Source organism: Neopsephotus bourkii, unplaced genomic scaffold (assembly GCF_033783945.1).
Source record: "Neopsephotus bourkii isolate Nb327-2 ecotype Australia unplaced genomic scaffold, CSIRO-AGI_Nbou_v1 NB_1589, whole genome shotgun sequence".
Taxonomy (NCBI): Eukaryota; Metazoa; Chordata; class Aves; order Psittaciformes; family Psittacidae; genus Neopsephotus; species Neopsephotus bourkii.
Window position 1 is genome coordinate 3,348,544 of NW_026902065.1, and position 13,141 is coordinate 3,361,684.

Consider the following 13,141-nt stretch of genomic DNA (forward strand, 5'->3'; position numbering starts at 1 on the left):
TGAAATACCTCATTCTCAACTTCTATACAACCAGGCACTCAAGCTTATAACCTGCTGCATCCTGATAGTCTGCAAAAAGGGTTCTGAGATTGGCTTTAGTTCCTAACAAAAAAAGTAACTCCTACTTCCAGACATTTTTTTTTCCTCTTCCAGGTATCCCTGCAGCTACCATTAAAGTCCAACCATAATATGAAAAGGTATTTTGCTTTACTGATTTCAACCAGGGTATCACTGTACTCTTTGGCTTGTTATGAAAAGTCCTATAAGACATGTTTCTGCCATAATAATTATGGAACTTGAGACCTCACTGCAACAAGCCCAGGCTTTCTCACAGATCTTCCTAGTAGCGCTATTGCCACCAAAGTCCTTAACAGTATCAGGCAATTGGTACTTGCCCTAGAAAGTCTTCAGCCATTACTCTTATGTAATTGCTTACAGCAAACCATACAGGAAATAGCCAGGTTGCTCTAATTAGCACTAACAGGGATGCATAACATCACATGCTGACCTCAAATATTTCTGTAACATCTACAGTACAAACTCTATTGGCTTAAACAGAACAAGATATGTAAATTAAAGGTGAACTTCAGATCATCCCTTCCTCAGTAAAAAGGCAGGTAAAGCTAAATTATTTAGATATCTTTGACCTCTTCCATTTTTCACTTTATTTCATTGTGAACTAAGTTGACTAGGTTATGAAAAACTTTTAATTTAAAGTTTCTCTATCTCTGGACCTGTAGTAAAATCTGTCACAGCTCACACAAAGATTTATCTTTATGGAAAACATCATCTTACAATACTGATAATTTTAACATGGATTTTTGTCTATTCCCTTCAAAAGCTGCTGTTGCTTTTAGATTTACCCATATTATTATAATGCTTTGTCTAACCCAAATCAAAGCAAAGGAAGCTGATTTCTGGTATGACTACCTGTAGGTGTATCATGCTCACAGTGCTTTCCATACTGGCTCACCCTTCATTTGGGATGACCTGAAAAAGCTGAGCATCCTGCTGGTTTTTCTTCAAATTCCTGTGGCCAACACAAACCTGTGGCTCCCACAAACTGTGATTAATACTCTCATGCTACATTTTTTTCCTTTCCTGGTCAGCAAATAAACAACAATAAGCAAATAAACAACAGGAGAAGGAAGTATCAGCAACCACAACTGAACAAGTGTGGCACCTGAGGCGCAGAGAGGTGAAGCAGTACTTAGCAGGGATGGAACAGGACCTCCTGGTGCTGGTGCCATTCATTAGTCCCCACTGCCACTGGCCACACCTTTATTGTCTTTTCCACAACTAAAGCCATTTATTCATTCCCACACATCTCTTTGTAATCAGGGCTGTACTTGAGTCACAGAGAACATTAAAAAAAAAAAAAAAAGGTGGAAAACAGCTCTCACGTGATCATGGTTTTTGTCAAACGAGTCAGTATTAAAAGAGAACACGGTTAAAGGAAAACAAGCTTTTTGCAAGTTATCTCAAAGAATGGGCATGAAGTTTAAGGCAGGTATTGCACCATGGAAAGTACTTGGGTACTTAGCTCAGAAGCCTGTGACTTTTTTCCCTGCCCAAACAGGGCTTTTTTAAGGGTGGAGGAAGACCCACTCATTTTAGTCCAGAGTAATCAAAAGTTCCTTGTCTCTCAAAACCAAAAGGACTTGGTCAGAACATTTTAATCCTACTTGCAGTATCCCAACAAAGAATGGCACAGCATTTCTATGAAGTGAGCAAAGCAGGGTAGCCCAACAGGACACTGCCCTACAAACTGTCTTGTCACCTCAGTGATACAACAAACCAATCTGACACACAAAGGTTCTGACAAAGGTCTAGCTTGAAACAGTTGTGAAAGATGGGTGGAAAACAATAAATATGTTACACTTCTGCGAGATAGAATTGGAGATACGCTTGCTTTGTGTCACACTGTGCAAACAGTGGAGGAGTTAAGGAAGTTAAGAGCTTCCTTCCCATCGTATTGGGGATGCAACACCATGGTGCAGGTGAGGTGACCATGGCAAACAACACCTTCTTCTCCAAGCAGCTGACTCAACAAGTAAAACAGGCAAGTTTGCTAGAGTAGAAGATGAAATGAGATGGTATCTCAGTTCACTACGTAAAAAATAGTTAATTAGCAGATCTTTAAGAAAAGCTAAGACTACACTAGGCTAAGCTATTATTATCTTCTATGGAAATGTAAGTATTTGCATGCTTTACTTACTTCCTCCCTTTGCATTTGTATCTCATATGCTAATAAAAGTGCTAGGTCAGATACCGTCGTAACAGCCAAAAATTACCTCCCAATCACCCAGTTCCAAAGGGTCCGACTTTGTTGATTATGAATCTGACTATATAATCAACGCTACAAGGCACAAAGAGTATATATAGGAAAGGCAATATGCTAAGAAAGCAACAGCTGTGAGCTTTTTGGAAGAAAAACAGCGGATCAAACTAAAGATGAGAAAAAAAGAGATGGTGTCAAATATAGCATGGCAAGTTAGAGTATGGCTCTGTGAGGAAGACCTACACTGTGACACCACATTCAAGAAAGGAAGTTACTGACAAGGACTGATGATGAAAACATGAACAAGCCCTGGAAAAAAATTTCACAGGAAATACGAGTCAAGATGCTACAGACTGGAAGGCAGCTGCATTACAACGGGCAGGTATCAAAAAACAGATCGAAGTCAGAGGTGACATCAAAGATAAAACTTTCTCAGGAGACAGAAGTGGTAAAGTGTACTAGTTTTAAACCAGTGGAAAAAGAAGTTATCAATTCAGCACACAATTTTATCTGGAATTTGGTTTGCTTTCTACGGGCACAACCAAAACAATAGCAAGACACCCTACCAAAGGATGACCACAATGGGCTTAACTGAGGAAGAGCCTTCAGACAGGAACAAGCAGTGAAGTTTTATCTTCAAGGAAGTCTTGAAAATAGACAAACCATAACAATAGACTGGAAAAAGGGGGATGAGTACCATACACTGTTAGGGCTAAGCACTGTTCCTGTTCACAGGAGAAATCAAGGGGGTGGCATAACTGTGAACAAGGGCAGAGGAAGGACATGGGCAACCACGATGCCACCTCGAGGAGTCAAGTCCACTCTACTGCTCTCCACAAAGAGTGATATGACGCATCTGTTATTGTTACACCTGAGCAATTCACATGTAAATTATATGGCCAAAACATCTGCAGGAAATACTGCAAAAATACAAATATTTGGGGCCTCATTACTCAGATACATACCTAAATGTCAATGCAACTTAATTACCGCTGGCAATTAAGCACAGAACTAGGATCACCAAAGTTAAACCCTCTGTTATTCTACCTCACAGTTACGCTGTTTTCAGAGGCTATTATATATAAGCACTGAAAATGAGGAGCAGTGATTTTAACAATGCTTTTTGTTAGTTCACTTCGTAGAAAACAACTCAAATTTAATTCCAGGCCCACTAGTGAATGTGTCCTAGGTGCCCAGTCCTGAAAGGAGCAAACCAACTTAATGTGTGAAAGTCTACTTGAACTTAAAACACAACTGCTGTTAAAATTTAACTAGTATGAGAATCTGGAGGGAAGAAAAGCATCACTTGAGGTTATACCAAGGTCAAGTCCCACAGAAATAAACAATATGTTTTATAAAGCAAAACCTGCAACCCAGGCTACCTTAATTCTGCAGTAAAGCACATTTATAATACTGAAAACTAAATCTGTGTGGAGATAAATAAACAACAAAATATAGTCAGTATAAGCATTATAAGCATTATGTTCTGAGTTATTGACAATTTTAATATCTTTGCAGCTACAAAATGTCATAAATACTGCATATGCAAAATGTAATTGTTGAAGTAAACTGAATGCTATTTGAAAATTGTAGGATAACCTTTCTGAAAGCACAAGCTAAGGACAAAAGAATTTATTTAACAGTTATGCAAAATATATGTAAGTACTTTATCTTCATGTTTTTACTTTTTCCTGTGCTAGCCACCATTTTCCTTGCCAGTTTTGCTCATTGCCAGCTTCCCTCATCACCAGGTTCCTACCGTTTGCTTTTTAAACATTCTTAGATCTCACAGCAAATTAGTAACTCTGAATTTATTATTCCCATCGACAAAATGAAGGAAGAGTGGGAACAGACCCAGAGAGTAATTAAGAAATTCTTACAGCTAGGAACAGACCAATTTCTTCCTCCTCCTCCACACATCAGTTTAAATATGCTTTGTCCAAAAAGATGTATGTAGGTATTAAACAAACCCTACTGCCTGATACGACTAACTATGGAAAGGGGTTAATTTGAGATTGTTCATGTTTTAAAGTCTGTTAAACAATGAGTAACTAGCTTATCTGAATTATATTTCAGTTTTAAAGTAAATTATGTATGTCTGTTTGCATTTCTGTAAGTATTTGGGTTTAATCATCTATTTAGGCTCTTCCGCAGCACCCACAACTCATCTCTTGTTCTTGATGGATATTAAAAACTTTAACTTGTTCCTTCAGGAAGTGGGCGTTGGGTTACAGATAATAACCCACTAGTACGCAACCACCCCAGAGGCACAACTGCCTAGATGCTGAAATAAAAACCTTGACGTCACAGTTTAAACCAAATTTCCTGGAGAACTACTTCAAGATGCTGCCAAAGCTGTAGAATGGGCAGCAGCGAGTAGTAATGTCTTAAACTGAAGAACCAAAGATACAGCAGAGCATATAAAAAGAACATATTGTTTGGACTTCGGTTTAAGTCATTTAGCCTAAATGAGTCAGCTTCACAGGGCTGAAAAAGCTTGTTAAGATGCAGGCTTCAGTTCTGAGTTTGTGTCAGCAGCATATCATTGTCTAGAGGAACCAGGTTTGGGTATAACTCCATAGCCAGATACACTGCTACAGAGCTCTGCCCCACACTCTGTGCTCCCACACCTGCCTAGCTTTCAGCATCTGATTTAAAGCTAAACCAGGGATTTCTAAATCGTAAGGCAGCATTAGGTAAGGGAATTGGTGCGGGTTAAACCCAACAGGTCCCAGGGCTCTGCACTGCCCTGGAAGTGCAAGGACAGCTGCCCTCTCTGGACAATTGTTTTAGTCTTCTTTTTGCCCAGTCCTTCCTGTTAGGGTCAAGGAACACCCAGTGCTTCCAATGCCAGGCTCCTGACTCAGACTGGAAGATTTTATGTTGGTATAATTAAAAGATACTAAGCAATATGGAGCCATAACACTAAGTCTATTTCATTAGCTTTAACTGTTATAAGCCTCACCTTTGTATTTGCCAACTCCTGCTGTGCTTCTGCCTCACACAAATTGTTACTGCACAGGCATCTTTATTCTTCGTTTGCAAAGTCTCTGACAATTTCCATTCTGCACAAAATGACTTAGAATATTGTATCATACCTTAGAGCTACCAAGGTGCTTTAGCTTCAACGTTTTCAAATTACTGCATATATAAAAATATCTTTAAAAACAGACCCCTCTTCCAAGGATTTGGTGGAGCTGAAAACTACTATGCCTTCAGTAGTAGATACTCAATGAAATACCACATCCTGAGAGTGTTTTCATTTACACAGAACTGCTGTACACAACCAGATGTAAGCGTAGGTTAATTTTCAGGCATTTGTTACTTCAAGCTCATTATTTCTCTCTTTGTGCTGGGTCTTACAGAGCCAGTGAGAATACAGTTAATAGTATATCCAAGGAGCCATCAGAGGCTGATGTTTCGACTCTGAAGAGGTGCAAAGCAGAGAGATGAAACACAAACTTCCCAATTGCTGTTGCAACGACATGTCTCGATCCTGCCTGCATGGACCAGGCGGCCTTTCAGCCCCCACCTAACTCCAGATATTCTTCCCTCCTCTGCCACCGTCTCACTCCAGGCACCCACGGCACAGCCCGGAAGAGCCCCTACCCTGACCCACACTACACAGCACCTTCCCTGGCTGGTGTCTGGGAGATGATCCACACAGCCCTGAGCAGCCCCGCTGCCATCCACGTCAGCCTCAAATCAAGTTAAGTCAGGAGAAAAGGCACCGTCACACGTTGTGTTTGGGAGCAGGTAACTAACACACGCGCGCGGGTCTGTAGTCACACCACTTTAAGGCACATGAAAGTTGTTCTACAGTGCTGTACCTCCATACCCAGCAGACCCACGGGGCGGGCCCGGCTGCGCCCAGCGCCGACTTCCCGAGTGTTTCTACCGAGAAGCCAAAGTCTTCGGCCGCCCTCCCGCACCCGGAGCCCACCGCCCCGTTGCCAAGGCCCATTGTACGCCGGCAGCCATCCGTCCGCTGCCGCCTACCTGCCGGTCCCCGCCGCGCCGTGCCGGGGCCGGGCGCCTGCTGCACGGCTTTACTCTTCCTCAGGACGCTGCCCATACTCCGCTCCGCTCCGCGCAGCGCCGCACCGCGCCCGCGCAGCCACCCTGCCCCCGGCGGCGCCCCCTCGCGGCCGAGGCCGCCCCCGCCGACGGCCCTGGCCCGGCTCTGTCGCGATGGCAACAGACGCGGGAGCGAGCCCAGCCCCGGAACCGGGGCGACCCCTCGCGGTTGCCGGCGGCGGGCTGGCGGCACTGCAAGAGCGGAGCGGGAGGGTTCTGCCGTGGCCTTTCGTGGCTGTGCCGTGAGGCGGGCAGGCAGGGCGGTGGCGGCGGTATGGGCGCTTCGGAGGGAAGGAGCCGGCGCGGAAACGCCGCCTGAAGGGAGCATTTTCTGCTGCGGGGACGGGGCGAGAGGCTGACCCTCGCCAAGCGGACCTGCCTGCTGCGGGATGCTGGGGTTCAAGGAGCATCTGGGGAGGTGGTTCAGAAATATATACTTATCACAATTAATGGTTCGTACTATGGAATCTCTCTAAAAGAAGACACCCTAACTGAAGGATGCACTGTGCAAGGCAAATGCCTGATGAGGCTTATCACACTGCTCCATTCTGGGCTCGTGAAGTTATCTGCACCCTTATCTTCCAGCACTGCCCCGGTGTGGTGCCTTTCACACGAGGACATGGCAAGCGGCGTGCCTGCCAACAAGGGTTTGTGATCTACACTGAAAAGCCCGGCAGGGTAAGGTGAAAGCCATGATCCTGTAAACCACCAACAAACTCACACACAAACGTCTGGTGCCATTGCTGGCTCCAACTTCGGCGTTCGTCACTCTGCATGTGAAAGTATGTGAGCTGCTATACCAAACATGGCAATCTCTCTGATCCATATTCTCACTTATGGCAAATACTGACATTTGATTGAAAGGTTTGAAAAAGGCACTAAGCCAACCATTACTGGTTTTGATGGAGTTGTTCAACCTGGAGAAGGCTCAGGGAAGACCTCATAGCAGCCTTCCAGTGCTTAAAGGGGCCTTAAAGGGCATGTAGTGATAAAACAAGAGCGAATGGCTTTAAACTGAAAGAGAGTAGATTTACATTAGATATTAGGAAGAAATTCTTTACTGCGAGGGTGGTGAGATGCTGGAACAGGTTTGCCCAGAGAAGTTGGCTTGGAAAGGCCCTTAAAGCACATCCAGTTCCAACCCCCTGCTGTGGGCAGGAACACCTTCCACTAGACCAGGTTGTTCAAAGCCCCATCTAACCTGGCATTCAACACTGCCAGGGATGGGGCAGCCACAGCTTCTTGGGGCAGCCTGTGCCCCAAGTCTCACCACCTATTCTACTAATGTTGTCAGTATAGGACCCCAACCACAGCAACTCTCGGTAAACTGCCACAGAAGTAATAATAAGCAACAGTGGAGGAGAGAGAGAAAGGGAAGACTGAGAATGAGAGAAGAACTTTGAGTCCTATGGTTTAAGAGGCATTGCCTCCTGGTCCTCAGCATTTTTGCAGAGGACTTCAGCAATTCCAGTTTCTGTTGCTATATTGCTCTTCCACTTTGCAGTAGTATCTCTGGTATCAGCTGGTGTTTCTAATATCAAATAAACCCCAAAATAACTAAAGACTGTAAGTGGAAAAAAAGTCTCTGAACTTACTGTGGGAATGATCACAATGATTTTAGAAATTACATCTTCAACACAGATATCTGTAATAGCAAAACTTATTATGATAATGAAGATTAATAATTGTTATGGCCATTTGGAAACTGTTAGAGCTTCAGAAATAAACTCATTGAAATAATTTGCTGAACAAGCTTAGGGAAGGAACTCTGTTCCACCAAACCCCATCTCAGCATTTTCATTAAATGCAGACTACAAGCTGGCAATGCAGTCAGAGAAAAAACAAGTTTAAAAAACAAAGCACCTTTGAGTCCTATTCCTTGTTCATGTTTCATTTTACTTATTGTATTGCAGTTACGTTCTAATCACATTTCCTTTCATTTAGAAAAGATCTTAGACTGCTGTAGTGAAGATTCCCTGAAGCAATGGAAAAAATTAAGTCAAGTCCTACATTTGAGATGTTTCCTAAGTTTGAAAACCAGTACATCCAAACCCCAGAATTATCCAGGGTCATGTAAAAGCACAGTCTTTCAATGCAGAACAGAACCTTAATGCTGCACCTTCTCCTGAATCTCGGGTTGTGATAAACTCTAAGGGCCTATAAAACTTTCCTTTGGCTGATTTACTCCTATTACCTTGCCAGATCACCCTCTCTCCAGTTATACCTACTCCTTTATTTTATTTATGTGTTTCTCCAGAGAAGTGTTTTGTCTGCTCTCACTATTCCCCAGGTTAAATCTTTTCTCGGAGCAGATCCAAAAAGTACCTGCCCTCTTTTCATTTACATTTTGCCCAGAAATTACACTTTTTATGAGGCTTATGAAAAGCCAAGTACATCCATTCATCTTATGATTTATTCTAAGTTGACTGAACCACATGAGGTCCAGAGCTAGACCACTGAAAAGTAAGCAGAATATGATAACAAGAAGAACGGAAAAGGTAAGGAAGAGGGTGGGGAAAAGAAAACCAGTGTATTCCAGTAATAAATAATGTGATCTCCTGATGCCTTCTCTGTATGTTACATACTTATTTCTCAGTCTTTGCCTCCCTCTCCCTATTTAGACTCTGGGAGAGAGACTCTCTTCCTCTGTGTTTAGAAAATGCTTGGCATTCCAGTTTCTGCTGCTGTCCTCCTCATAAATAACCATCATGCTTCCCTTCCCTGGTAGCAAGGGCACACACAGAAGGGCAGTCATCAGGGTCATACAGTTGAAGGACATGCTGGATCCTGCAGTATCTTCCTGGTACAGACAATAACCTGAACCCCTCTTGGGGTCAGAGACAAGTCTGCATACTGAAGTCACAAGGAGACTGAAAGCCTGTTTCAGTTGTATACCAAAGCACTGATTTAAATATACTTTGGGTTTGTTTCCCTGTTTTGCCTGTTGGTTCCATCTACATGAAAATATAGTGCAGACCTTGAGAACTGCTGTGTTAAGAAACAGGACAGCAAAGACTGTCTCGTTAGAAATACCTGCAGAACAAAAGAAAGTCTTGGAAACCTGTCATATTGTGTCCTGTTTTTAAGACTGGACTATTATAAGGCATAGGCTCCTACCAGCATTGGGATTAGGAGATCAGCTGTGCTAAATTCAATGAATGTGTAAAAAGTCTATAAAATACCCGAATTACTAGTAAGAATAGTAATTAAATTAAGATATTCACTGATCATGCTCTTAATAAGATAAAATGTAAGGTGTTCCACTCTGTCTTGAAATATTAATAAAGATATTTAATAGCAAATGTATTTGGTGTATGGTTGCTGCTGAAAACCCTGTAACAGAGCTGCAATAACCCAAGCGGTATGTCAGTGAGACCACTCCCTCTGTTGTTTCTGAGATAATTGATTCCCAGATCCCTGTGTCTATTATTAGGAGTGATCACTAAAGTAGTGTTAGATTTTCTTTTCCCACAAAGATTTCAATACGTTCTTTCTCCATATAAACTGGGAGGAAAGCTGTCTCAGCAAATTAAGAGCCCACAGTGACACCTTCTTATAAAGTACAGAATTCTTGGTGCTGAATGCAGAATCTCCTAAATATTAGCATTATTAAAGATGACACAGTCCTTGCATTTTCAGACTATTAATGACACATTTTTGCACACTTAGATTCATCTTGCCTTACATCAGCCACCTAGAAGCTCTTTCATAAGCTTTTGATCTAAGCTGCTTCTGTAGCCAACAGAGAAAGACAGGCATGTCCAGATGATCACCCATCTTTCCAAAACCAGGCACCTCTGAAGAGCAAGCCTATCCTTACCCCTTAGTATGGACAAATTCAATTGGGAATCCGAGCTCTCATGTTTAAGTTGACAGAAGAAATATACATCTCTGCTTATACTGCAAATGTGATGGTGTCAGCCAGTACCTTAGTGACAGCTAAGGGGAACAGTTAAGATCCACCCAGTTTCAGTGATGCCATTGAAAAAATGGTAACCTATACAGGCCTTTGAATCACTGCAGTTTGGAATTCCGTTATTATCACTTCTGCAGGAAGGAAACTACAAATACTGACAAGTGCCACAACCTCTGGAAGCCTCTCATACTTCCAGAAAAGTCCTGAATTCCTCCAGTCACATCATGCAAAACTAAGGGATCAAATCTATTGCCGTTGTGCTATTCAACCATACAGACACAATGTGACAGCATAGCCTTTATGAGAATAAATTTTCATGATACAGAGCAAAACTTAGTTCTGTAGTCTTCCAGAGCCCCTGCTCTGTAACTCCAGTACGTCAATGCTGACAGCCTCAGGCGTAATCAGAATTCTCTGTAATCAGAACTGAATGGGCAATAGTCCACATTTCCTCACTCCCATTTTCATCTGACCTGCCTTCTGCACTCCCTCTGCAGTACCCAAAACAGAGCTGTAATGGAACCCAGCTTCCCCACCCATGGGACATGTAGGGTTTCACTGCATTGCCATTAAAGCAGCTGCTTGTCCTCCTGCACAGAATTAAGATGTCTTTCACCATACTTACACTACTGAGAAATTACAGTCCCACACAGAGCCAATGACTGGAGAAAATCCAAAACATAACCATAGATTGCACTTGAATACCCATGACAACAAATAAACCCATGTGAATAACACTTGCAAATATATCATAATTGTAGCTACAAAGTTAAAATTTTAGTAAAGCTACTTAAGTTTTTCATTTTATACTTTGTATTACTTAATATAAGGTTTGAAAAGCTAAAGGATTTAATCCTTTTCTATTTAAAGTGAGCATTGATTTTGTTCCCCTCTGTTTCAAAAAGACCCAAACCCAATGCAAATATTTTTATCCAGGAGGCTGTAATGGCACAATTACAAAGCAAGTCTCATGTCAGATTGCATCTCAAAACTGTGGCATTGCTTTGTTGAAAACAAAGCAGAGGAGATATTGTTATAGTTTCACCTCCAATTGTTGCTGTATTATTCATGGACAAGTTAGAGGCTTCTGCCAAAATCTTTTCTAATCCTTCAAATGGTTCTGTCTGGACCATCATCTTGCACGTGTACTTTGAAGTTCTTTGTTGCTCTTGTGGAATGTTTATACTTAATGTTTTAGACATGTTTTAACATATAAATTACCTGATTACAAGTCAGTTCTGCTCCAGGTACATTTCAAAGGGATTACTGCTGGCCACATTTAACCCCACCTGGCCAAGATTAACTAGCACGTCTAAACCTTGAGTAGTATCTTTGGATATACTTGCTTGATTAACTGTTCCACTGTTGAAAACAGTAAGTTGATTTTTCTTTTATCTAAAGGAACAAAGCTTAGGCATTCATGTACTGTCTATCCATCTTAGTTCTCCCCACTAACTTTTGAAATGTTGGCCAATGTTAATCAAATTTACTTGGAGGAATCTGCCTCAACACACTCCATTTCTGTGTATCTTGTAAAAGAAAAGCAGTTGAAGAGTGGCGAGGAACAGGCTCAAAAATGAGTTCAGCTCTTATCAGAGATGGCACACAGCAGCTCAATCTCAAGAAGTCTTCAGGAAATGGCTTCATATGTCATTTGTTATATGTGGAACTCTTACCTCTCCTGTTCTCCTAGCATCTAAGCCATTCCCAGTTCAGCTCAAAATAGGAAAGTAATATTGCTACTGATTCAGCAGATGGGGAATTGAGGCACAATATGATTCAAATGTAGACTTTCAAAGATATTTATGCACCTCTGAATTGAAATGTGATGGCCTGGATTTACAGTAATGTGCCCAAGGCCATACAAGAAGCATACAGTGGAGCTGGGAGTTGAATCCAAGTTTGGACCTTGCTCTTTGGACCATATTTCCCAAATGAGATGTAGTAATTTCAGAATCGCACTCTGCCCAGCCTCTGCTTTGGCTAGACACCAGTGTGCTGTGAATAAACACATCTGTTGGTCCTCATAGTGTGGATGTCAAAGCTCGCTAATACTGTAGCTATGCTTCTCAGGTGTACTGTCACAGTACAGATCCTGTACATGACTCTTTCAGAGATGTGGGATCACACAGCACGAAAGCCACCCCAGCATCTAGTTCCTTCCAAGTGTAGCAGAAGTTTTACTGTTAAAGGGGCATTACTGTCTAAAAGCAAGGTACACTGGAGTAGCTGAAGAATTTTTCAACACACCTGAAAGCTACCGATCCTTGGAAAAATAAAAATGTCCAGAAGTTCAATTAATTTCATCTGATCTCATCCTACTGTGGCTTCCTTAATTACCTGTATATAAATTCTGTACTTCCACATCCAATTAGCATTGCCTACTTAGTAGCAGCCTCCAAGTATCTTTAGGGTTGTCTAATACAAGTTAAGAATAATCTAATCTACCAAAAAATAACAACAAAAAAAGAGATACCAACTGTTAGAAAGATCACTGTGAAGAATGAAAATAAATTCCTGAAACACCGTGGAGTTCATAGGTTGACAAGAGACCACCCATTTCCAGTCTGTTACACTCAGAATTTCACAGTAATGAGAACTCTGGAGAATGTTAGATAAATGCCCCACTACATCCAGTGCTATTTCTACAAAAACTGTAATTTCTTATTTCAGACACATACTTTTCCAAATGACAGAGTCCAGGCAACAAATAAGGCACATTTTGGAGCAGGCTGATATATCTGTTCTGGTTTAAAGCAGCATACTTGCTCACCTTTGACAGCTTTCTTAGCTAACACCTCCTAAGCAGAACAGAAAATATCTGAAGATTTTGATTTCCTTTCTGAAAATTTCAGAGACAAAATGAC

At 41.9% G+C, this 13,141-nt stretch overlaps 1 protein-coding gene across 2 annotated transcripts in view; it reads right to left on the reverse strand.

Annotated features, from left to right (window-relative positions):
* The window catches only part of TXNRD1 (thioredoxin reductase 1), a 37,447-nt gene extending 31,040 nt beyond the window's left edge, over positions 1 to 6,407 (reverse strand). Inside the window, exon 1 of one of the 2 annotated variants that reach the window (XM_061371864.1) lies at positions 6,281 to 6,407. In XM_061371864.1, the coding sequence (XP_061227848.1) occupies positions 6,281 to 6,356 (76 nt within the window). In that variant the 5' untranslated portion in view covers positions 6,357 to 6,407. The remainder of the gene's footprint in view (positions 1 to 6,280) is intronic. The other variant, XM_061371867.1, reaches the window with a different exon arrangement.
* Between the last annotated feature and the right edge of the window lie 6,734 nt (positions 6,408 to 13,141).